A 27,007-nucleotide genomic window follows, 5' to 3' on the forward strand; every position below is an offset into this window, starting at 1 on the left:
CGCCCTCTATCTGTTTTCTCCTAGACAGGGATTTGTTTGTTGTGGGATTACATTAGCATGTATATTTACCATTCTCAGGCTCAATAGTTACCATAGGCTTGTTTTATTTCATAAGATGGTGAGAGTCCACAGGCGTGTGGGATTAAAGTCTAATCTAATAGGAGGAGGCAAAACAACCAATATAAAAGAGCTTTACGTGCATAGGTGCTACCTGCCTCCCAGGTAAAATGTGGGCATTCCCACCAACCCCCTGATCTACAGTGTGTTGCTCCTAATAGATCCTTGGCACAGTGATTGCACTGCCTCAGATGGGTTTCTCTACTGGATTCAGTCTTCTGCAGCTAAAGTGAGCACGGTAGGCAAAGGTGCTGACAGTTAAGTAGTATGCACTTTCATACCCTGCAGGCCATTAGCATGATCATGTATACAGTTTCACATAGCATGGGGATATAGTTACATACACAATTTAACACTACATACAGTTTTATGAACTTTTAAAATAATTTCACCAAAATTATCTCTTTAAATTTACCACTGTCTTCTTTAGTGCACCCAGGAGCTCTGGTCTTTACATTCTGCAGGATCTCAGATGATTGAGGACATTTTCAGACCCGTGGGGGAGCAGTTTAATTATTTTCAAGTATATTCTGCTCTTCAGTTCTCATTGGTTACGTTTTTGTGCCAAAATAGCACACCTTTCTGACACACAGCCAATATTTTCTGGACATTAGAAGAGGTAAGCACCCTTTACGAGAGATTTTGTGATCCACAAATAATTCTAATAGTCATCTGAGTTAAATCGTTCCTCCTTTTCTGTTCCTATTCAGGGTAATAGCCAGGAAAAAAATTGCCTTTGTGATTCTGATTTCTCCAGCATGGCCTTGTAAGAGTTGGTGTGCAGATCTAATATAAATGTCTTGGCATCTTCCTCTTGGGAAGGATCTTGTTTTTCAAAGTCCCATCTTCCATCAAGACCTTAAATGTCTTAATTTTACGGGGTGATGATTGAATGCCTAAGTTTTTCCATAGAAACCTTGATTCAGGCCAGAAAACCTGTTACCAGGTGCATTTATAACAAGGTCTTGGAATTTTTCCTTTCCTTGTGTGAATTGGTAGTAAAGGTGTTATTTATCTTTTTAAACAATAAACATTTTGCAGTAGAGTTCTTCATACTCAGTTGTTTGAACTTATGCATGTTCTGGATATTTAGCTGTTGTCTTGGAAAGTTTTTTTTTCTCTTGGCTATTTTTGTGGCCAGATGGGTATCTGAACTTTCTCTCTCTCCTGTGATTCTCCTTACCTGATTTTTTTTCATCAGGACCAGGCAGTTTTTGAGAACTATTCTTTCCCTTTTAAGGCTTGGATAACATTAATTAGGGAATTGTGGTTACAATTTCCGCCCAGCTCCAAAAACCACCATAGAAAAATTGGTTCATAACTTGGATGTGGTCAGGGTCTTGCAATTTTTTGCTGTCAGACCACTAAAGGATTTAGAAATTCTTCTTCTTTGTTTATCCATTTCTTTGGTCCCGTTACGGTACAAAAAGCTAGAGCAATTAACTTAGCAGCTTGGTTTAAAGCTTTGATTCAAAAAACATACTTGGTAGCAGAAATGTTTTCCCTAGAGCAAATTACTGCTCATTCTATTGAGCAGTTGTGACCTCTTTGGCATAGAGGAATGAAGCTTCCATTAACAGATTTGTAAGGCAGCTACTTTGTCATCTTTGCATGCTTTTACCAAATGTTACCATTTTGAAATGTTTGCCTCTTCTGAGGCTTCTATTGGTAGGAAAGTTCTGTAGGCCACTGTGCCTGTTTAGTGCCTTCACTGGCTGCTTTAACTGTTTTTCCCTCCCTATTTCGTGTTTTGTGGACTTCACAGCTAGGGTATAGGATCCCACATGTGATTGCTCGTGGATTCTCGCTGTTTAATTATTTTTTTACTTATTTTATAAATTAATTTCTTTCATCATGAGACCCACACTTGTTTCTATACAGTTGGCGGTAGTACCAGTTTGCACTTCATTTATTCTACTTTTTTAAATTTCACTTTAGCAATAGGGGGGATTAAAAGATCTGTTATGCTACTGGCCTTCTTTCGGCAGGACTTTAATCCCACATGTGATAGCTCATGGACTCTCAATGTGTGTGTATATATATATATATATATATATATTTATTTTTTTCATGTAATTGGCAAGAGTCCATGAGCTAGTGATGTATGGGATATACAATCCTACCAGGAGGGGCAAAGTTTCCCAAACCTCAAAATGCCTATAAATACACCCCTCACCACACCCACAATTCAGTTTTGTTTTGCCTCCTATTGAGGTGGTGAAGTAAGTTTGTGCTAATATTTCTACGTTGACATGCGCTTCTCAGCATTTTGAAGTCCTATTCCTCTCAGAGTACAGCGAATGTCAGAGGGACGTGGAGAGTATTACCTGTTGAATGTAATGATTTTCCTAACGTGGGTCTTTTTCATAGGTTCTCTGTTATCGGTCGTAGAGATTCAACTCCTACCTCCCTTTTCAGATCGACGATATACTCTCATATACCATTACCTCTACTGATAACTGTTTCAGTACTGGTTTGGCTATCTGCTATATGTGGATGGGTGTCTTTTGGTAAGTATGTTTTTATTTCTTAAGACACCTCAGCTATGGTTTGGCACTTTATGCATTGTACTTATATTTGCGATGAGTCAGGTTCATGTATTTACTTTTGCAGATTGTCAGTTTCATATTTGGGAATGTTAATATTGAGAAATATTTTTTTCTTACCTGGGGTTTTGTCTTTTTTTCAATTGACTACTTGTTTCAAATTGCGGGCTGTCTTAGGCTTGCGGGTGCGCTAAATGCTTGTGTCATTCTTGGCGCGAGAATTTTTTGGTGCGAAAGGCACGTCAGTTGATGCAAGTTCGTCATTTCCGGCGTCGTAGTTGATGCAGGGGTTCAAACTGGGTTGCGTCGTTGGTGACGTGAGTGTTTCATTTCCGGACATGGTTGGTGCCAAAAATTTTTTTCGTTACGTTGTGCGTCATACTTGGCGCCAAACTTTTTTAGTTATTTATTGCCCCATTGCTTTTGCCTCTTGCCTTTTTCTATGTCAGAGGGCTATGCTATTTGCATTTTTTCCCATTCCTGAAACTGTCATATAAGGAAATTGATCATTTTGCTTTATATTTTGTTTTTTTCTTTTACATACTGCAAGATGTCTCAATCTGATCCTGCCTCAGATCCAAGGCATTTGTTGTAAAAATTGTGGAGATTATATCTCCTAATGTCATTTGTATTAGTTGTCATGATAAACTTTTACATGCAGATAGAGTGTCCATCTGTAATAGTACATTGCCGGTTGCAGTTACTTCAACTTATATTGTACATGATATACCTGTAAATTTTAAAGAATTTGTTACTGATTCTATTCAGAAGGCTTTGTCTGCATTTCCGCCTTCTAATAAGCGTAAGAGGTCTTTTAAAACTTCTCATAAAGTTGATGAAATTTCAAATGACCGACAACATAATGAATTATCCACCTCTGATGAGGATCTATCTGATTCAGAAGATCCTTCCTCAGACATTGACACTGACAAATCTACTTATTTATTTAAAATAGAGTTTATGCGTTAGTTGTTAAAAGAAGTGTTAATTACTTTGGATATTGAGGAAGCTAGTCCTCTTGATATTAAAACCAGTAAACGTTTAAATGCTGGTTTTAAACCTACTGTGGTTGCTCCAGAGGTTTTTCCTATTCCTGATGCTATTTCTGACATGATTTCTAAGGAATGGAATAAGCCAGGTACTCCTTTTAATCCTTCTGCAAGGTTTAAAAAATTGTATCCTTTACCAGCAATTGCAATAGAGTTTTGGGAAAAGATCCCCAAGGTTGATGGGGCTATGTCTACTCTTGCTAAACGAATCACTATTTCTATGGGAGATAGTACTTCCTTTAAAGATCCTTTAGATAGAAAGCTTGAATCTTATCTAAGGAAAGCCTATTTATATTCAGGTCATCTTCTTGCAGTTGCTTCAACTTTTTGGTTGGAGAATTTAGCGCAACAAGAATTGGATCCTGACATATCTAGCATTGTTCGCTTACTGCAACATGCTAATCATTTTATTTGTGATGCCATTTTTGATATTATCAAAATTGATGTTAGATCCATGTCTTTAGCTATTATAGCTAGAAGAGCTTAGTGGCTAAAATCTTGGAATGCTGATATGACATCTAAGTCTAGATTACTATGTCTTTCTTTCCAAGGTAATAATTTATTTGGTTCTCAGTTGGATTCTATTATTTCAGCTGTTACTGGGGGGAAAGGAGTTTTTTGCCTCAGGATATAAAACCTAAGGGTAAATCTAAGGCTTCTAATCATTTTCGTTCCTTTCGTCAAATAAGTAACAAAAACCTAATCCTTCCCCCAAGGAATCTGTTTCCAATTGGAAGCCTTACTCAAATTGGAATAGAACCAAGTCTTTTGAAAGCCCCTAAGTCTGCATGAAGGTGCGGCCCTCATTCCAGTTCAGTTGGTAGGGGCAGATTAAGGTTTTTCAAGGATGTTTGGGCAAATTCTGTCCAAAATCATTGGATTCAGAGCATTGTCTCTCAGGGGTACCGAATAGGATTCAGAGTAAGACCTCCTGTGAGAAGATTTTTTTCTCTCACGCATCCCACTGAATCCAGTAAAAGCTCAGGCTTTCCTGAAGTGTGTTTCAGATCTGGAGGTTTCAGTGGTAATCATGCCGGTTCCTTTTCAGGAACAAGGCCTGGGGTTTTATTCAAATCTATTCATTGTTTTTTGATTCCTCAGACAAGGGTCACCTTTTTAGGTTTCCAGATAGATTCAGTGTCCATGACTCTGTCTCTAACAGACAAGAGACGTTTGAAATGGTTGCAACATGTCGGCATCTTCAGTCTCAGTCATTCCCTTCAGTGGCTATGTGCATGGAAGTTTTAGGCCTCATGACTGCAGCATCGGACGCAATTCCTTTTGCTCGTTTTCACATGAGACCTCTCCAGCTTTGCATGCTGAATCAATGGTGCCGGAATTATACAAAAATATCACAATTAATATCCTTAAATCCCAATGTTTGACACTCTCTGATGTGGTGGTTAAATCACCAGCATTTAGTTCAAGGGGCCTCTTTTGTTCGGCTAAACAACATCCCACTGAATCCAGTAAAAGCTCAGGCTTTCCTGAAGTGTGTTTCAGATCTGGAGGTTTCAGTGGTAATCATGCCGGTTCCTTTTCATGAACGCCTGGGGTTTTATTCAAATCTATTCATTGTCCCAAAGAAAGAAAATTCATTCAGACCAGTTCTGGATCTGAACATTTTGTATAGTTATGTAAGAGTACCAACTTTCAAGATGGTGACTATAAGGACTATTCTGCCTTTTGTTCAGCAAGGACATTATATGTCTACAGTAGACTTGCAGGATGCTTACCTTCATATTCCGATTCATCCAGAACATTATCAGTTCCTGAGATTCTCTTTTCTAGACAAGCATTACCAATGTGTTGCTTTTCCATTTGGCCTAGCAACAGCTCCAAGAATAATTTCAAAGGTTCTGGCTCCCAAAGAAAGAAAATGCATTCAGACCATTTCTGGATCTGAACATTTTGAATAGTTATGTAAGAGTACCAACTTTCAAGATGGTGACTATAAGGACTATTCTGCCTTTTGTTCAGCAAGGACATAAGCATGGTTGGAGGATCAATTTACCAAAAAGTTTTTTGATTCCTCAGACAAGGGTCACCTTTTTAGGTTTCCAGATAGATTCAATGTCCATGACTCTGTCTCTAACAGACAAGAGACGTTTGAAATTGGTTGCAACATGTCGGCATCTTCAGTCTCAGTCATTCCCTTCAGTGACTATGTGCATGGAAGTTTTAGGCCTCATGACTGCAGCATCGGACGCAATTCCTTTTGCTCGTTTTCACATGAGACCTCTCCAGCTTTGCATGCTGAATCAATGGTGCCGGGATTATACAAAGATATTTAGCATTTAGTTCAAGGGGCCTCTTTTGTTCGGCCAACCTGGACTGTGATCACAACAGATTCGAGACTTTCAGGTTGGGGAGCTGTCTGGGGATCTCTGACAGCACAAGGGGTTTGGCAATCTCAAGAGGCGAGATTACCAATCAATATTTTAAAATTCCGTGCAATTCTCAGAGCTCTTCAGTTTTGGCCTCTGTTGAAGAGAGGACCGTTCATGTTTTCAGACAGACAATATCACAACGGTGGCATATGTCAATCAGGGTTGGACTCACAGTCCCCTAGCTATGAAAGAAGTATCCCGGATACTTGTTTAGGCGGAATCCAGCTCCTGTCTAATTTCTGCGGTTCATATCCCAGGTGTAGACAATTGGGAGGCGGATTTTCTCAGCCGTCAGACTTTACATCCAAGGGAGTGGTCTCTCCATCCGGATGTGTTTTCTCATATTGTTCAGATGTGGGGTCTTCCAGAAATAGATCTAATGGCTTCTCATCTCAACAAGAAACTTCCCAGATATCTGTCCAGGTCCAGGGATTTTCAGGCGGAAGCAGTGGATGCACTTACACTTCCTTGGTTTTATCAACCTGCTTATATCTTCCCGCCTCTAGTTCTTCTTCCGAGATTGATCTCCAAGATCATCATGGAACAATTATTTGTGTTTCTGGTGGCTCCAGCATGGCCCCACAGGTTTTGGTATGCAGATCTTGTTCGGATGTCCAGTTGCCAACCTTGGCCACTTCCGTTAAGGCCGGACCTACTGTCTCAAGGTCCGTTTTTCCATCAGGATCTTAAATCATTAAATTTGAAGGTATGGAAATTGAACGCTTAATATTAAGTCATAGAGGTTTCTCTGATTCAGTAATTAATACTATGTTAAATCTCGTAAATCTGTCTCTAGGAAGATTTATTATTGAGTTTGGAAGACTTACATTTCATGGTGTTCTCATAAATTCTCTTGGCATTCTTTTAGAATTTTACAGTTTCTCCAGGATGGTTTGGATAAGGGTTTGTCTGCAAGTTCCTTGAAGGGACAAATCTCTGCTCTTTGTTTTATTTCACTGAAAGATTACTAATCTTCCTGATATTCACTATTTTGTACAGGCTTTAGTTCGTATTAAGCCTGTCATTAAATCAATTTCTCCTCCTTGGAGTCTTAATTTGGTTTTGAAGTTGTTACAGGCTCCTCCTTTTGAGCCTATGCATTCTTTGTATATTAAACTATTTTCTTGGAAAGTGTTGTTCCTTTTGGCTATCTCTTCTGCTAGACGAGTTTCTGAGCTATCTGCTCTTTCCTTGGCCTCCTGGTTAAAGCTTTTGATTCATCAATTTGGAGTTGGGTCAAGCCCTGTCTCAGAGAATTACATGTCATTCTACTAGATCAGTCTCCACTTCGTGGGCTTTTTTTGAGAATGAAGCTTCAGTTGATCAAATTTGCAAAGCAGCGACTTGGTCCTCTTTGCATGCATTTACTAAATTCTCCCGTTTTAATGTATTTGCTTCTTCTGAAGCAGTTTTTGGTAGAAAAGTTCTTCAGGCAGCTGTTTCAGTTTGATTCTTCTGCTGCTGTTTTAAGTTTTTCTTTTCTTCATGAGAATAACTTATATTCAGGTTGTGGATTATTTTTTCAGCATTTGGCTGTTGTTTATTTTTTATCCCTCCCTTTCTAGTGACTCTTGCGTGGAGTTCCACATCTTGAGTATTTGATATCCCATACGTCACTAGCTCATGGACTCTTGCCAATTACATGTAAGAAAACATAATTTATGTAAGAACTTACCTGATAAATTCATTTATTTCATATTGGCAAGAGTCCATGAGGCCCACTCTTTTTATGGTGGTTATGATTTTTTGTATAAAGCACAATCATTCCAAATTCATTTGTTGATGCTTTTTACTCCTTTCTTTATCACCCCACTATTTGGCTATTCGTTAAACTGAATTGTGGGTTTGGTGAGGGGTGTATTTATAGGCATTTTGAGGTTTGGGAAACTTTGCTCCTCCTGGTAGGATTGTATATCCCATGCGTCACTAGCTCATGGACTCTTGCCAATATGAAAGAAATGAATTTATCAGGTAAGTTCTTACATAAATTATGTTTCTTTCATGTAATTAGCAAGAGTCCATGAGCTAGTGACGTATGGGATATACATTCCTACCAGGAGGGGCAAAGTTTCCCAAACCTCAAAATGCCTAGAAATACACCCCTCACCACACCCACAAATCAGTCTGACAGGTTGGGGAGCTGTATGGGGGTCTCTGACAGCGCAGGGGGTTTGGGAATCTCGGGAGGCGAGATTACCCATCAACATTTTGGAACTCCGTGCGATTTTCAGAGCTCTTCAGTCGTGGCCTCTTCTGAAGAGAGAATCGTTCATTTGTTTTCAGACGGACAATGTCACAACCGTGGCATATGTCAATCATCAAGGGGGGACTCACAGTCCTCTGGCTATGAAAGAAGTATCTCTATCTCGGATATTTGCTTGGGCGGAATCCAGCTCCTGTCTAATTTCTGCGGTTCACATCCCAGGTGTAGACAATTGGGAAGCGGATTATCTCAGTCGCCAGACGTTACATCCGGGCGAATGGTCTCTTCACCCAGAGACCCAGAAATAGATCTGATGGCTTCTCATCTAAACAAGAAACTTCCCAGGTATCTGTCCAGATCCAGGGATCCTCAGGCGGAGGCAGTGGATGCGTTGTCACTTCCTTGGAAGTATCATCCTGCCTATATCTTTCCGCCTCTGGTTCTTCTTCCAAGAGTGATCTCCAAGATTCTAAAAGAGCGTTCGTTTGTTCTGCTGGGGGCTCCAGCATGGCCTCACAGGTTTTGGTATGCGGATCTTGTTCGGATGGCTACTTGCCAACCTTGGACTCTTCCGTTAAGATCAGAGCTTCTATCTCAAGGTCCTTTTTTCCATCAGGATCTCAAATCATTAAATTTGAAGGTATGGAGATTGAACACTTGATTCTCAGTCATAGAGGTTTCTCTGACTCCGTAATTAATACTATGTTACCGGCTCGTAAATCTGTGTCTAGGAAGATATATTATCGAGTCTGGAAGACTTACATTTCTTGGTGCTCTTCTCATCATTTTTCCTGGCATTCTTTTAGAATTCCTAGAATTTTACAATTTCTTCAGGATGGTCTGGATAAAGGTTTGTCTGCAAGTTCTTTGAAAGGACACATTTCTGCTCTTTCTGTGTTGTTTCACAGAAAGATTGCTAATCTTCCTGATATTCATTGTTTTGTACAGGTTTTGGTTCGTATAAAACCTGTCATTAAGTCAATCTCTCCTCCTTGGAGTTTGAATTTGGTTCTGGGGGCTTTACAAGCTCCTCCGTTTGAACCTATGCATTCTCTGGACATTAAATTACTTTCTTGGAAAGTTCTGTTCCTTTTGGCCATCTCTTCTTCTAGAAGAGTTTCAGAGTTATCTGCTCTTTCTTGTGAATCTCCTTTTCTGATTTTTCATCAGGATAAGGTGGTGTTGCGGACTTCATTTAAATTTTTACCTAAAGTTCTGAACTCTAACAACATTAGTAGAGAAATTGTGGTTCCTTCATTGTGTCCTAATCCTAAGAATTCTAAGGAAAGATAGTTGCATTCTTTGGATGTAGTTAGAGCTTTGAAATATTATGTTGAAGCTACTAAAGATTTCCGAAAGACTTCTAGTCTATTTGTTATCTTTTCCGGTTCCAGGAAAGGTCAGAAGGCCTCTGCCATTTCTTTGGCATCTTGGTTAAAATCTTTGATTCATCATGCTTATGTTGAGTCGGGTAAAACTCCGCCTCAAAGGATTACAGCTCATTCTACTAGGTCAGTTTCTACTTCCTGGGCGTTTAGGAATGAAGCTTCGGTTGATCAGATTTGCAAAGCAGCCACTTGGTCTTCTTTGCATACTTTTACTAAATTCTACCATTTTGATGTGTTTTCTTCTTCTGAAGCAGTTTTTGGTAGAAAAGTACTTCAGGCAGCTGTTGCAGTTTCATTCTTCTGCTTATAATTTCAGTTTTTTTCATTATAAGATTAAAACTTTATTTTGGGGTGTGGATTATTTTTTCAGCGGAATTGGCTGTCTTTATTTTATCCCTCCCTCTCTAGTGACTCTTGCGTGGAAGCTCCACATCTTGGGTATTTATTATCCCATACGTCACTAGCTCATGGACTCTTGCTAATTACATGAAAGAAAACATAATTTATGTAAGAACTTACCTGATAAATTCATTTCTTTCATATTAGCAAGAGTCCATGAGGCCCACCCTTTTTTGTGGTGGTTATGATTTTTTTGTATAAAGCACAATTATTCCAACTCCTTGTTTTTTATGCTTTCGCACTTTTTTCTTATCACCCCCTTTCTTGGCTATTCGTTAAACTGATTTGTGGGTGTGGTGAGGGGTGTATTTATAGGCATTTTGAGGTTTGGGAAACTTTGCCCCTCCTGGTAGGAATGTATATCCCATACGTCACTAGCTCATGGACTCTTGCTAATATGAAAGAAATGAATTTATCAGGTAAGTTCTTACATAAATTATGTTTTTTTTTTCATTATTGCTTATTTATTTATTTTTAAAACAGTTGTTCAAATGCTGCAAAAGGGTTTAATGTTATCAAATATTGGTAATAAATCTACGAGATAATGCTAAGGTTTATTGCTTCTAAAAGACTGTGGTTTAAGTATTAGGCAATTGTTTCATATCACTGATGATAATTATTTCGTTCACAGGTAAAGAATTTGATGTCAAAGCAAAATGCGTTATCAATGCAACCGGTCCTTTTACAGATTCTGTACGCAAAATGGATGATCAAAAGATTTCAAATATCTGCCAACCAAGTGCGGGTGTGCATATTGTAATGCCTGGATATTACAGGTACCGTAATTGTGTTACTCCTTAACTAGATGTCCTTATATATCAAACTAATTGTGACTGAATTTATTTTCCAGCAAAGTATATCTTAACAGGAGGGATATTGGTTTTTAAAATAAAAAATATATCTTTAAAATATATAAATAACAAGAGAGAGCTTTTAATATAAAATTAAATTTTAATTAAAGGGACAAAACCCAAAATGTTTCTTTCATTATTCAGATAGAGAATACAATTTTAAACAACATTCTAATTTACTTCTATCTAATTTGCTTCATTCTTTAGATATCCTTTGTTGAAGAAATAGCAGTGCACATGGGTGAGCCAATCACACAAGGCATCTATGTGCAGTCATCAATCAGCAGCTACTGAGTCTATCTATATATGCTTTTCAATCAAGGATATCAAGAGTATGAAGCAAATTAGATAACGGAAGTAAACTAGAAAGTTATTTATAATTGTATTCTCTATCTGAATCATAAAAGACACATTTTGGGTTTCATGTTCATTTAATTACTTTTGTATTACTTTTTGTATTTTTTTTGTATTTTTTTTTTTAGTTACTCCCGCTTATCTAAAGTGTGATTGCAGAATCTAGAGCTAGCAGCATTTCTAGCATGGAGCATTAGAAACAACAAATGTTGTCATATTGGTCCTGGGGAAATATTTATTTTCAATTTTTGTGATATATATTAGTTTGCCAGTAAGGTGTCTCATATGTCAAGATGTTTCATTCACTGAAAGTTGCTCTATCTACAAGCTCTGCGCTCTATAGTTGAACCATATAACACATTACTCTCTGAATTTAGAAATACTACTAAGTGTTAATGATACAATTTCTCTCCCAAAAATATAAAAGTTTTCTGGGTATTTGTAGCAATCAAAAGTATTCTTCAAGAATGGTTGGGACCAGCAAGCTCTGTCTAGATTAATGCTTTAGTTAGATTCTATTTAACATGCAATATTTTAATACAAAAAGAATTGAACCAATAATTTTCAAGGTCTATAGTACCTCCTAGCCGCAACCTAGGTTCCAGATTTTAGCCATGCAAAAGTTATAAGATTTTATAAATCATGTTAAAAATGGAATGCTCATCTGAACTTTAAGCTGTAAGCTATGACTACAATGCACCTCAGCTTTCCTTCTTAATATGAGGAGAGTCCACGGCTTCATTCATTACTTGTGGGAAATACAGAACCTGTCCACCATGAGGAGGCAAAGACACCCCAGTCAAATGCTTAAATACCTCCCCCACTTCCCTCATATCCCAGTCATTCTTTGCCTTTCATCACAGGAGGTTGGCAGAGAAGTGTCAGCCTCTCAGGGAGAACATTGGCGAATGTTAGAGTCTGGAAATGCATGGAGAGTCTTTCTGCGAACCCATCCAGACTCGTATTAACAGCTCCTAAGCAATTAGTGTTGACGAGTTTCACTGCCTGCTTCTATCACTCCATGTCAGGTGCGATGCTACAAGACTGTCAAACTTGAGAGGCTTTGTGCCTGTTCCACGGCAGAGATTCCGGTAAGATCGTTTCATTTTTATACACATATGATAACGCAAGAAGACAGGGTCACAGTGTGACGCCTTTTATCTATATGGAATCAAGGGTTAATATCTCCGGAAGGGGATTATTGAACAAGGGGTATTTATTGCATAATTTTCTTTATTATGTTTTATGCTGCGACATGTGTGAGAAGAGGCTCAGGCAGATGTTGGAATGTACAGGTTTTTTACTTAACTTTTGGTTAGCTGCACAACCTGTTAGGTTTGGTGTGCTTTTTCCTGTAGCAGGGGTGCCATTTATCTTTTTCTATAGTCCATTTTACAAGCACGTAGGGCACTCTGGCTGAAGTCTTGGTCTGCGGCCATGACTTCAAAATCTAGGCTTCTTTCCCTGACATTTAAGGGGAAGATTCTTTTTGGTCCAGGCCTGGACTCAATCATATCCACGGTCACTGGAGGCAAGGGTGCCTTTTTACCGCAGGATAAGAAGAACAAACCTAAGGGGCAAGGTCCTAATTTTCGTCTTTTTCGTTCAGATAAATCCCAACGGCAACAGCCCTCCATGATCCCTGATCAGCCCAAGGGAACTTGGAGACCGTCTCAATCTTGGAATAAATCCAAGCAGAACAAGAAGCCTGCCAAGTCAAAGTCAGCATGATGGGGTGGCCCCCAATCCGTCTCTGGATTGTGTGGGGGGCAGAATATCTCTCTTTTTGGAGGCTTGGCTGGGGGACGTGCAGTACCTTTGGGTCTTGGAGGCCATCGCTTAGGGATACAGGATTGGTTTTAGATCTCTTCCACCCAGAGGCAGATTCCTCTTGTCAAACCTGTCTTCAAGGCCCGAGAAACAAGAGGCCTTTCTAGGGTGCATGAGGGATCTCTCCTCCCTGGGAGTAATTGTACCAGTACTTCTAGCAGGGATATTACTCAAACCTTTTTGTGGTTCCAAAGAAGGAGGAAACTTTTTGTCTGATTCTGGACCTAAAGTGCTTAAACAAGTTTCTGTCGGTCCCACCGTTCAAGATGGAGATGAAAAGGTCCATTCTGCCCTTAGTTCAGGAAGGACAGTTCATGACTACGATAGACTTGAAGGATGCTTACCTTCACGTTCCAATACACAAGGAACACTTCAGGTTCCTGAGATTTGCATTCCTGGACCAGTACTTCCAGTTTGTTGCACTTCCATTTGGTCTAGCTACTGCCCCAAAAGTCTTTACAAAGGTTCTGGGGGCTCTGCTTGCAGTGACGAGAACCAAAGGTATAGCAGTGGCACCATACTTAGACGACATACTGGTTCAGGCTCCATCCTGTAGGCTTGCAGAGGACCATTCAAAGGCTCTTCTATTTCTTCTTTGATCTAATGGATGGAAGATAAACTTAGAAAAGAGTTCTCTTTTTCTTTCATGTAATTAGCAAGAGTCCATGAGCTAGTGACGTATGGGATATACATTCCTACCAGGAGGGGCAAAGTTTCCCAAACCTCAAAATGCCTATAAATACACCCCTCACCACACCCACAATTCAGTTTTACAAACTTTGCCTCCTATGGAGGTGGTGAAGTAAGTTTGTGCTAGATTCTACGTTGATATGCGCTCCACAGCAAGTTGGAGCCCGGTTTTCCTCTCAGCGTGCAGTGAATGTCAGAGGGATGTGAGGAGAGTATTGCCTATTTGAATGCAGTGATCTCCTTCTACGGGGTCTATTTCATAGGTTCTCTGTTATCGGTCGTAGAGATTCATCTCTTACCTCCCTTTTCAGATCGACGATATACTCTTATTTATATACCATTACCTCTGCTGATTTTCGTTTCAGTACTGGTTTGGCTTTCTACAAACATGTAGATGAGTGTCCTGGGGTAAGTAAATCTTATTTTCTGTGACACTCTAAGCTATGGTTGGGCACTTTATTTATAAAGTTCTAAATATATGTGTTCAAACATTTATTTGCCTTGACTCAGGATGTTCAATATTCCTTATTTTCAGACAGTCAGTTTCATATTTGGGATAATGCATTTAAATCAATCATTTTTTCTTACCTTAAAAAGTTGACTTTTTTTCCCTGTGGGCTGTTAGGCTCGCGGGGGCTGAAAATGCTTCATTTTATTGCGTCATTCTTGGCGCGGACTTTTTTGGCGCAAAAAATCTTTTCTGTTTCCGGCGTCATACGTGTCGCCGGAAGTTGCGTCATTTTTTGACGTCCTTTTGCGCCAAAAATGTCGGCATTCCGGATGTGGCGTCATTTTTGGCGCCAAAAAGCATTTAGGCGCCAAATAATGTGGGCGTCTTATTTGGTGCCAAAAAATATGGGCGTCGCTTTTGTCTCCACATTATTTCAGTCTCATTTTTTCTTTGCTTCTGGTTACTAGAAGCTTGTTTATTGGCATTTTTTCCCATTCATTTAAGGAATTTGATCAATTTTGCTTTATATGTTGTTTTTTCTCTTACATATTGCAAGATGTCTCACGTTGCATCTGAGTCAGAAGATACTTCAGGAAAATCGCTGTTACTTAAAGAAGTACTAATTGCTTTAGAAATAGAGGATTCTGGTCCTCTTGATACTAATTCTAAACGTTTAGATAAGGTATTTAAATCTCCTGTGGTTATTCCAGAAGATTTTCCTGTTCCTAATGCTATTTCTGAAGTAATTTCCAGAGAATGGGATAAATTGGGTAATTCATTTACTCCTTCTAAACGTTTTAAGCAATTATATCCTGTGCCGTCTGACAGATTAGAATTTTGGGACAAAATCCCTAAAGTCGATGGGGCTATTTCTACCCTTGCTAAACGTACTACTATTCCTACGTCAGATGGTACTTCGTTTAAAGATCCTTTAGATAGGAAAATTGAATCCTTTCTAAGAAAAGCTTATCTGTGTTCAGGTAATCTTCTTAGACCTGCTACATCATTGGCTGATGTTGCTGCAGCTTCAACTTTTTGGTTGGAGACTTTAGCGCAACAAGTAACAGATCATGATTCTCATAATATTATTATTCTTCTTCAGCATGCTAATAATTTTATCTGTGATGCCATCTTTGATATTATCAGAGTTGATGTCAGGTTTATGTCTCTAGCTATTCTAGCTAGAAGAGCTTTATGGCTTAAGACTTGGAATGCTGATATGGCTTCTAAATCAACTCTACTTTCCATTTCTTTCCAGGGTAACAAATTATTTGGTTCTCAGTTGGATTCTATTATCTCAACTGTTACTGGTGGGAAAGGAACTTTTTTACCACAGGATAAAAAAATCTAAGGGTAAAAACAGGGCTAATAATTGTTTTCGTTCCTTTCGTTTCAACAAAGAACAAAAGCCTGATCCTTCATCCTCAGGAGCAGTTTCAGTTTGGAAACCATCTCCAGTCTGGAATAAATCCAAGCCTTCTAGAAAGGCAAAGCCTGCTTCTAAGTCCACATGAAGGTGTGGCCCTCATTCCAGCTCAGCTGGTAGGGGGCAGGTTACGTTTTTTTCAAAGAAATTTGGATCAATTCTGTTCACAATCTTTGGATTCAGAACATTGTTTCAGAAGGGTACAGAATTGGTTTCAAGATGAGACCTCCTGCAAAGAGATTTTTTCCTTCCCGTGTCCCAGTAAATCCAGTGAAAGCTCAAGCATTTCTGAATTGTGTTTCAGATCTAGAGTTGACTGGAGTAATTATGCGAGTTCCAGTTCTGGAACAGGGGATGGGGTTTTATTCAAATCTCTTCATTGTACCAAAGAAGGAGAATTCCTTCAGACCAGTTCTGGATCTAAAAATATTGAATCGTTATGTAAGGATACCAACATTAAAAATGGTAACTGTAAGGACTATCTTGCCTTTTGTTCAGCAAGGGCATTATATGTCCACAATAGATTTACAGGATGCATATCTGCATATTCCGATTCATCCAGATCATTATCAGTTCCTGAGATTCTCTTTTCTGGACAAGCATTACCAGTTTGTGGCTCTGCCGTTTGGCCTAGCTACAGCTCCAAGAATTTTTACAAAGGTTCTCGGTGCCCTTCTGTCTGTAATCAGAGAACAGGGTATTGTGGTATTTCCTTATTTGGACGATATCTTGGTACTTGCTCAGTCTTTACATTTAGCAGAATTTCATACGAATCGACTTGTGTTGTTTCTTCAAGATCATGGTTGGAGGATCAATTCACCAAAAAGTTCATTGATTCCTCAGACAAGGGTAACCTTTCTGGGTTTCCAGATAGATTCAGTATCCATGACTCTGTCTTTAACAGACAAGAGACGTCTAAAATTGATTTCGGCTTGTCGAAACCTTTAGTCAGAATCATTCCCTTCGGTAGCCTTATGCATGGAAATTCTAGGTCTTATGACTGCTGCATCGGACGCGATCCCCTTTGCTCGTTTTCACATGCGACCTCTTCAGCTCTGTATGCTGAATCAATGGTGCAAGGATTACACAAAGATATCTCAATTAATATCTTTAAAACCGATTGTACGACACTCTCTAACGTGGTGGACAGATCACCATTGTTTGATTCAGGGGGCTTCTTTTGTGCCTCTTGCCATCCGTGGACTCTTCCGCTACGACCAGACCTTCTGTCGCAAGGTCCTTTTTTCCATCAGGATCTCAAATCCTTAAATTTAAAGGTATGGAGATTGAACGCTTGATTCTTGGTCAAAGAGGTTTCTCTGACTCTGTGATTAATACTATGTTACAGGCTCGTAAATCTGTATCCAGAGAGATATATTATAGAGTCTGGAAGACTTATATTTCAATCTTTAATTCATCTTGCCTATGTTGAGTCGGGTAAAACTCCGCCTCAAAGGATTACAGCTCATTCTACTAGGTCAGTTTCTACTTCCTGGGCGTTTAGGAATGAAGCTTCGATTGATCAGATTTGCAAAGCAGCAACTTGGTCCTCTTTGCATACTTTTACTAAATTCTACCATTTTGATGTATTTTCTTCTTCTGAAGCAGTTTTTGGTAGAAAAGTACTTCAGGCAGCGGTTTCAGTTTGAATTTTCTGCTTATGTTTTTCATTAAACTTTATTTTGGGTGTGGATTATTTTCAGCAGGAATTGGCTGTCTTTATTTTATCCCTCCCTCTCTAGTGACTCTTGCGTGGAAAGATCCACATCTTGGGTAATCATTATCCCATACGTCACTAGCTCATGGACTCTTGCTAATTACATGAAAGAAAACATAATTTATGTAAGAACTTACCTGATAAATTCATTTCTTTCATATTAGCAAGAGTCCATTAGGCCCGCCCTTTTTTTGGGGTGGTTATGATTTTTGTATAAAGCACAATTATTCCAATTCCTTATTTTATATGCTTTCGCACTTTTTTATCACCCCACTTCTTGGCTATTCGTTAAACTGAATTGTGGGTGTGGTGAGGGGTGTATTTATAGGCATTTTGAGGTTTGGGAAACTTTGCCCCTCCTGGTAGGAATGTATATCCCATACGTCACTAGCTCATGGACTCTTGCTAATATGAAAGAAATGAATTTATCAGGTAAGTTCTTACATAAATTATGTTTTTCCAGTACCAGGGTGGAATTCCTGGGTACGATAATAGACTCCATATCCATGAGGATATTTCTTACAGACGAGAGACGTTACAAGCTAACTTCCAATTGTCTTGCCCTACAGACCTCCTTAAGGCCCTCTGTGGCTCGGTGTATGGATGTAATTGGACTTATGGTGTCCAGCATAGACATCATTCCATTTGCCAGATTCCATCTCAAGCCTCTTCAACTGTGCATGCTGAGTCAGTGGAACGGCGACCACTCGGATCTGTCACAACAGACTTCTCTGGACAACCGGTCGAGAGAATCACTCTCTTGGTGGCTCTGTCCAGATCACCTGTCCCAAGGGACATACTTCTTGAGACCATCCTGGGAGAATGTGACTACGGACGCAAGTCTATCAGGATGGGGAGCTGTTTGGGGTGCCAGGAAGGCACAGGGCCTGTGGTCTCGAGAGGAATCTTTTCTCCCGATCAACATTTTGGAACTTTGAGCGATCTTCAATGCTCTGAAGGCTTTGCCCCTTCTGGGTTCATCCCAGTTTATCATATTTCAATCGGATAACATAACCTCTGGGGCTTACATCAACTATCAGGGGGAACGAGGAGCTCCCTAGCAATGAGGGAAGTATCTCGGATTCTGGAATGGGCGGAGGCCCACAACTGCTTGCTATCAGCGATCCACATCCTGGGTGTGGACAACTGGGAAGCGGATTTTCTCAGCAGACAATCCTTTAATCTCGGGGAATGGTCTCTCCATTCCCAGATGTTTGCGGAAATTTGCAACAGATAGATCTCATGGCGTCCCGACTCAATACCAAGCTACCCAGATATGGGTCGCAGTCCAGGGATCCTCAGGCAGAGCTAATAGATGCATTAGCAGTGCCTTGGAGGTTCAGTCTAGTTTACATTTTTTCACAGTTACAACTTCTCCATCGTGTAGTGGCCCGCATCAAGCAGGAGCAAACTTCGGCAATTCTAATTGCTCCATCGTGGCCGCAAAGGATGTGGTTCGGGGACCTGGTGGGGATGTCTTCACCTCCTCCATGGAGGTTACCTTGTTGCAGGGATCTGCTGGAACAGGGTAATTTTGTTCATCAAAATCTAGATTCTCTGAGGCTGACTGCATGGAGATTGAACGCTTAGTTCTAGCCAAGAGAGATTTTTCTGAAAGAGTGCTTGATACTCTCATTCAAGCTCGAAAGCCGGTCATCTATCATAAGGTGTGGAGGACCTACTTATTCTGGTGTGAAGAGCGTGGATTCCCCTGGTATAAGGTCAAGGTTTCCAGGATTCTTTTTTTTCTCCAGGGTGGTATGGAGAAGGGCCTTTCTGCTAGTTCCCTAAAGGGACAGATTTCGGCTCTATCTGTGTTAACACACAAGAGGCTCGCTGAGCTTCCTGATGTGCAGTCTTTTGCTCAGGCTCTGTCTAGAATCAGGCCTGTGTTTAGACCTACCGTTCCTCCTTGGAGTTTAAATATAGTTAAAACAAACAAGTTTACTTGTTTAAAGAAAGGAGATTGTGAAATGTATAAATTATGCTGCTGTGTTTTATATTAGAGACATTAAACCCCTCATGCTTTTTTATAAAAGTATACCTATCATTCTGTAATCTAGGTTTCCTTCAAAATACTGCACATTGCCTAAACCAGCTACTAGCTACACATTCATTGCTTAGAGCAACAGACACATGTATAATGCAACCTCCTTGGAATATAATATTTATACACTTATAAAAGCTTTACTCAAGTAATCGTTGAATGTGTCTTGCAAAAAATAATTTAAATGCACATTGTTTCCAATATTTTTTTTTCTTTTCCCCTAGCATAGTATAGCAACATGCTGGTCAAATGTGAAATACACTTGATTGTTGTCCATCACATTCAAGTAATCTGTATTTCTTTCCTATGGCATGGAGAGTCCACATCTTCATTCCAATTACTAGTGGGATATTCAACTTCTGGCCAGCAGGAGGAGGCAAAGAGCACCCCAGTAAAGCTGTTAAGTGTAACTTCCTTTACCCATAATCCCCAGTCATTCTCTTTGCCTCTGTCATTTGAGGATGTGTGAAGATGGTGTCTGAAGATATTTAATCCTTTTATGGGTACTTTTGCCTGCAAGCAAGTATTGGGGTCTAGCTGTGTCCATGTCGATCTCTTTAGTAAGAGTAGTGGTGACTTTTAGCAGTTAGAAGGCGGCGAGGTAGTCTTTGCTTTACTTCTAACACTTTTGCTACCCCTTTGCAGAAAGCCAGTTTTGGTTACTCTGTTCTTTCTTTTCCTACAGGTCCCTGACAGGGAGTGGAGTACCTGTCACACCTGAGTAGCTGTTATTTGTCCCGCAGCTGGATCCACGGGTAAGTGCCTTTGCCTTATAGGTACTGAAGGACAACACTTTAAAGGTTAACTCTCAAGTGGATCTCTTTTGGGTCATAGTTATTCTATGTGATTAATTATACGTTTTTATGGGCAGCTTTACTGGCACTTTATATATTTGTGTAGAGAGGGACTTAAGGGTTAATGAAGAGAAACTTAAGGATTAATGAAGAGCTTGCTTGGAATTGCTTTTATTAACTTGGCTGAGGGGTTATTAAGGAAATTTAACTTTTCCCCTTATTTATGCAGTTAGGAAGGAAAGGGATCTAAAGGACCTTTTACTTTCTATTTGAGCCATTTGTAATTAATGCGCACTTGTAATGTGGCGCAGTTTCTTTTCTCTAGCTGCTCACGTGACTTCCTCATTTCCGTTGTAACAGAGCGGAGCTAAGTGAGTCTAGGACTATCGGCTTTGCGGCTTGTACTTTGACAATTGGATCACCTGCCAAGAGGAGAGGATCTCTGCAGGAGAGTCTCGCTTCCTCTTGCTAGTGGGTTTTTTATTCCTGTCACAGTAGTCGCCTCAGGCAGTCTGAGGTTGATTTAAAGGGTGACCGTTTATTTTGCCCTAAGTATATAACATTTTATTTATGTGATAAAAAGTCAACCAAATTTGTACATTGTCGTTCTGTGGGAACAATTTATCTAGTTTTGTCATATTTAGTGGGATCTGTTCTCTGTAGCTATGGATTCAGAACAGGATCCACCCATTTCAATGGATAAATGCTTACTATGTTTAGAGGCCCAAATTGTTCTACCTATGCAATTTTGTTCCTTATGCTTAGCTAAGACTTTATAATTTAAAGACAAATTACTCCCTTCTGAGCCAAGTGTCTCTCAAGATAATGCTGTGCGTGACATTCCTCAGCTTTCGTCCCAAGCCTTAATTGTTTCTCATTCAGTGCCTCTAAACCTCCTGGGGGTGTTTATTTACCAGGGGATTTTGCTGCACCGATATCTTCTGCTGTATCTGCTGCTTTATCTGCTTTTCCTTCTTCGTGAAAGCGTAAGAGGAAATCTAAAAAAAATTCTGCTAGTAAAGTTTCTGACCTTTCTAAATCTGCACTGGTCAACCTCTCCCCTATGTCTAACAAGGAGGATACCTCAGTAGCTTCTGAGGGTGAAATTTCAGATACTGACATGATGGGGGAAGATTCTGCAGAATCTGAAGACGTTAACTTCAGATTTAAGCTTGAACACCTCTGGTTACTTCTGAGGAGGCTCTAGCTACTTTGGACAACTCAGAATCTTCTGGCATTATCAGTCCTAAAAAGTAATCTAAACTTAATAGAGTTTATAATTCTCCCTCTTCTTTGGAAGTTTTTCCCATTCCAGATAAGATGTCAGAAATTATAGCTCAGGAATGAGATAAGTCAGGGGGTCCATTTTCCCTGTCCCCTGTTTTTAAAAAGATGTTTCTGGTTGCTGATTCCTTTTGCAACTCATGGTGCACTGTGCATTAAGTAGAAGGAGCTATCTCTACTCTAGCTAAAAGAACTACCATTCCTATAGAGGATATTTGTTCTTTTAAGGATTATATGGATAAGAAGCTAGATGCTTACTTAAAAAAGATGTACATCCATCAAGGATTACAGTGGCAACCTGCGACAAGTAATGCTACGGTTGTGGGAGCAGCATCTTATTGGTGCAATGCCCTGTCTGATCTAATATCAGTAGAGACTATAAAAGAGGAGATCCAAGATAGGATCAAAGCTCTTAAACTGGCCAATACCTTTATATGCGATGCCAACATGCAGGTAATTAGACTGGGAGCTAATATGTAAAGAAAGGTACTCCTCTGACTCACGGGGATCCGTCCTGCTAGCGGTGGCTGTGAAAGAAATGACCTCACCTTCAAAACACCTCTGTCCCGATGACTGCCATCTCCTCTGTACCCGTCCTCGGTTCTCGACCGTGCTCGGGGAATTTTTTCGGACGGCGTCTGACGTCACTCTCTCGTGACCGTACCTAGCCAATCACGGGGCAGACTGGGTGCGCGGTGTCTTTGCTATTCTCCAGCTCCTACCGGTCACAGCAGTGATTTGAATTACACCTACCCGGAGCTCTCACGGGTAAATTCGGGCAAGCAGCCCTATTGCAGCAAGCAATGGCCCCTTCCTAGGCCAAACGATATCCACAGAAAAAAGAGCTATTACTTAGAGAGGCATACTGGATCTTCACCCTAAATACACGGAGACCAGTGGGCATGAATATAACAAATGACATCATCAATTTTTGGGAGTAGTGGAAAGGATAAGGAATAGGTGTACCGAACTCCCTTGTATAATTAACACAATATGTTGGTGTTCATTACTGTGATATAAAGATTGAACAAATTGTGCTCAAATTTAGGAAGTTTATTTATGTCAGATTTATTTACAAAAAGCGAATACAGATAATGATAATCGCTGCTCCATACATATAACAATTTAGGAACATTAGTGTTAAGCTACATGAGGGCTGGCTAATTTTATTTCTTTTCTTTTCTGTGACACACAACATTAGAAAACCAACACATATTTTTCCTTATTCTTATCCTAATTGGGTTTAGATAATAGGTCCAGAAATCACTGAGGCAAACGTGACATGTCTATGAATGTAATAGGCAACTGTGACAGGCTTTAAATAATGAAAAGTATGTTGTGTGCAAAGGCAGATGTCAATCAATGTCAATTACGCATAAGGGAGGAGTTATTACAGACACATTACACAGGCTACCAATCAGATTGTGAGGGGACATTTAAAGTCCCACAGGTGAATTAACAAAATTAAGTCTATGAATAAGGCATATCAGCCGAAACGCGTCAGTCTGGCCTGTTTGTGACTAAGCAGCTGTTTGAAAATACTTGTTACTGCACGCTGGCATCAAGTTTTTATGTTGATCAATAAAGTACTGAGTTTTACCTTAGCGGCATTCTCTTTTTTCTGTGGGAGCTAATATGTCTAGCTTGACTGTTCTAGCTCGCAAAGCTCTGTGGTTAAAATCTTGGTCGGCTGATGTATTTTTAAAGGCCAAGCTTTTGGCTTTACCTTATTAAGGTAAGACTCTATTTGGTGCTGGTCTGGCGGAAATAATTTCCGAAATTACGGGTGGAAAGAGGTCTTTCCTTTCTCAGGAAAAGAAGAATAGACCTAGAGGTCGACCAAATTCTAATTTGTGCTCCTTTCGCAACGTTAAAAGAAAAAAGAAGTCTTCCTCCTCTTCTTCCAAACCAGAGCAATCCAGGACCTCCTGGAAGTCCAGTCAGCCTTGGAATAAGAGGAAGCAGAACAAGAAACCTTCCACTGATTCTAAATCAGCATGAAGGGTCCGCCCCTGATCCAATTTTGGATCAAGTAGGGGGCAGGCTTTTTCTTTTTCAGCAAGCTTGGATACGCAATGTCCTAGATCCGTGGGCTGTGGACATAGTATCCCAGGGTTACAGAGTAGGATTCAAATCTTGCTCTCCAAGGAGCAGGTTTCTCCTGTCAAGACTATCCTCAAACCAATTAAAAAGGGAAGCCTTCTTAAACCGTGTAGAGGACCTGTAGAAGAACAGGGACAAGGATTCTTTTCAAATCTCGGTTCCCAAAAAGGAGGTAACTTTCTGTCCCATCCTAGACCTAAAGTGCCTTAACAAATTTCTCAGGGTTCCGTCCTTCAAGATGCAAACTATTCGTTCTATTCTTCCATTGGTCCAGGAATGTCAGTTCATGACGACCATAGACCTGAAGGATGCGTATCTTCATATTCCCATTCACAGGGATCATCACCAGTTTTTAAGGTTCGCCTTTCTGGACAAGCATTTCCAGTTTGTAGCACTTCCGTTTGGTCTTGCCACGGCTCCCAGAATATTCGCAAAGGTTCTGGGGGCTTTTTGGCAGTGGTCAGATCCCAGGGAATTGCTGTAGCGCCTTACCTAGACGACATCTTGGTTCAGGCGTCATCTTTTCAACTAGCAACATCTCATACCGAGGTGTTGTTGTCTTTTCTACGTTCCCACAGATGGAAAATGAATCTGGAAAAGAGTTCCCTTGTTCTAGCTACAAGGGTGTGTTTCTTAGGGACTATCATAGATTCCCTGTCCATGAAAATTTTCCTGATGAATGTCAGAAAATCCAAGCTTCTCTCTTCATGCCTTTCTCTCCAGTCTGCTATTCGTCCATCAGTGGCTAAATGCATGGAGGTGATTGGCCTGATGGTTGCTTCTATGGACATCATTCCTTTTGCTCGGTTCCATATGAGACCACTGCAACTATGCATGCTCAGTCAGTGGAACGGAGACTATTCAGATTTATCGCAGAGGATAGCTCTGGATCCCTAAACAAGAGACTGTCTCTCGTGGTTGATTTCACAGGAAAATCTGTCTCGGGGTACTTACTTCCTGACACCTTCCTTGGTGATTGTGACTACGGACGCCAGCCTGTTAGGCTTGGGAGCAGTTTGGGGCTCTCTAAAGGCTCAGGGCCTGTGGACTCAGAGGAATCTTCTCTTCCCATAAACATCTTGGAGTTGAGAGCAATCTTCAATGCCTTGATAGCTTGGCCTCAGTTATCTTTAGTCCGGTTTATCAGATTCCAGTCGGACAACATCACCTCAGTGGCTTACTCAGAGTTCCTTGGCCATGAAGGAGGTGGCTCACATTTTGCAATGGGCAGAAGCTCACGATTGTCTCCTATCTGCTATCCACATTCCAGGTGTGGACAACTAGGAGGCGGATTTTCTGAGCAACAGACTTTTCATCCCGGGGAGGGGGCTCTTCATCCCGAAGTGTTCTCAATGATAACCTTCAGGTGGGGGGTTCTGGAATTGGATCTGATGTCGTCTCTTCAAAATGCCAAGCTTCCAATTTACGGTTCAAGGTCAAGAGATCCTCAGGCCCCTATGATAGGCACTCTAGCGGTTCCTTGGATCTTTTCTCTGGCATACCTGTTTCCTGCGTTTGCTCTCCTTTCACAAGTCATTGCTCGTATCAAACAGGACAGAGTATCTGTAATTCTAATAGCTCCTGCATAGCCTCGCAGGATCTGGTTTGCGTATCTGGTGAAGATGTCTTCTCTTCCACCTTGGTGGTTACCTCTGAGGAAGGACCGTTACTTCAGGGTCCATTCCTCCATCCAAATCTGGATTCTCTGAAGCTGACTGCTTGGAGATTGAACGCCTAGTTCTTTCTAGACGTGGTTTTTCTGAAGTGGTCATTGATACTATGCTTCAGGCTCATAAACCTTTTACTCACAGGATTTACCATAAGGTATTGGGTAAATACCTTTTATTGGTGCAAATCTAAGGGTTTCTCTTGGAGTTGGGTGAGGATTCCCAGCATTTTATCTTTTCTTCAGGATGGCCTGGAGAAAGATTTGTCAGTTAGTATTCTGAAGGGTCAGATTTCTGCACTGTTTATTCTTTTGCACAAACATCTGGCAGATTTGCTAGTTGTTCAAGCTTTTGTTCAGGCCCTGGTCAGAATCAGGCCTGTGTTTAAACCTGTTGCTCCTCCTTGGAGCCTTATCCTCGTTCTTAAAGTTTTGCAGCAGGCTCCATTTGAGCCGATGCATGTTGTTGATATAAAATTGTTATCTTGCAAAGTTTTTGTTTTTTTTAGCTATTTCTTCCACTCACAGAGTTTCTGAGCTTTCAGCTCTTCAGTGTGATTCCCCTTTTATTTTTGTTCATGCAGATAAGCCGGTCCTTCGTACTAATTTGGGTTTTCTCCCTAAGGTTGTGTCAGATCGAAACATTAATCAGGAAATTGTTGTTCCTTCTTTTTGTTTTAATCCTTCTTCCCATAAGGAACATGTTTTGCATAACCTGGATGTTGTGCGTGCTCTAAAATTTTACCTTCAAGCAACTAAAGATTTTCGACAATCTTCTGCCCTATTCATTGTTTTCTCTGGAAAACGTAAAGGTCAGAAGGCCACTTCTACTACCCTTTCTCTCTGGTTAAGAAGTGTTATTCGTTTAGCTTATGAGACAGCTGGACAGCAGCCTCCTGAGAAAAATACAACTCATTCAACAAGGGCCCTCTCCTCTTCCTGGGCTTTCAAAAATGAAGCTTCTGTGGAGCAGATTTGCAAAGCGGCAACATGGTCTTCTTTACATACTTTTTCCAAATTCTACAAATTTGATACTTTTCCCTCGGCAGAGGCTTCTTTTTGGAGAAAGGTTCTTCAAGCGGTGGTGCCTTCAGTTTCGGTCTGCCTGCCTTGTTCACCCTCCCTTTCATTCTGTGTCCTCTAGCTTGGGTATTGGTTCCCACTAATAATTGGAATAAAGTAGTGTACTCTACATGCCATAGGAAATAAAACAAAATGTATGCTTAACCGATACATTTATTTATTTCCGGGCATGGAGAGTCCACGACCCCGCCTTCTTCTCAATTTCAATTTGGCTCTCTATACCCTTATGTTTCTTCTTTTCTTTCATGTAATTAGCAAGAGTCCATGAGCTAGTGACGTATGGGATATACATTCCTACCAGGAGGGGCAAAGTTTCCCAAACCTCAAAATGCCTATAAATACACCCCTCACCACACCCACAATTCAGTTTTACAAACTTTGCCTCCGATGGAGGTGGTGAAGTAAGTTTGTGCTAGATTCTACATTGATATGCGCTCCGCAGCAAGTTGGAGCCCGGTTTTCCTCTCAGCGTGCAGTGAATGTCAGAGGGATGTGAGGAGAGTATTGCCTATTTGAATGCAGTGATCTCCTTCTACAGGGTCTATTTCATAGGTTCTCTGTTATCGGTCGTAGAGATTCATCTCTTACCTCCCTTTTCAGATCGACGATATACTCTTAT

The 27,007-nt window shown here is 40.4% G+C and overlaps 1 protein-coding gene across 1 annotated transcript in view; it reads left to right on the forward strand.

Annotated features, from left to right (window-relative positions):
- Positions 1-27,007, forward strand: part of GPD2 (glycerol-3-phosphate dehydrogenase 2) — a gene marked incomplete in the record, with an annotated part of 636,690 nt that overhangs the window by 393,441 nt on the left and 216,242 nt on the right. The window contains 1 exon segment of the mRNA XM_053698314.1: positions 10,724-10,868. Coding sequence (XP_053554289.1) covers positions 10,724-10,868 — 145 coding nt within the window.

This window comes from Bombina bombina, chromosome 1 (assembly GCF_027579735.1).
Source record: "Bombina bombina isolate aBomBom1 chromosome 1, aBomBom1.pri, whole genome shotgun sequence".
NCBI lineage: Eukaryota > Metazoa > Chordata > Amphibia > Anura > Bombinatoridae > Bombina > Bombina bombina.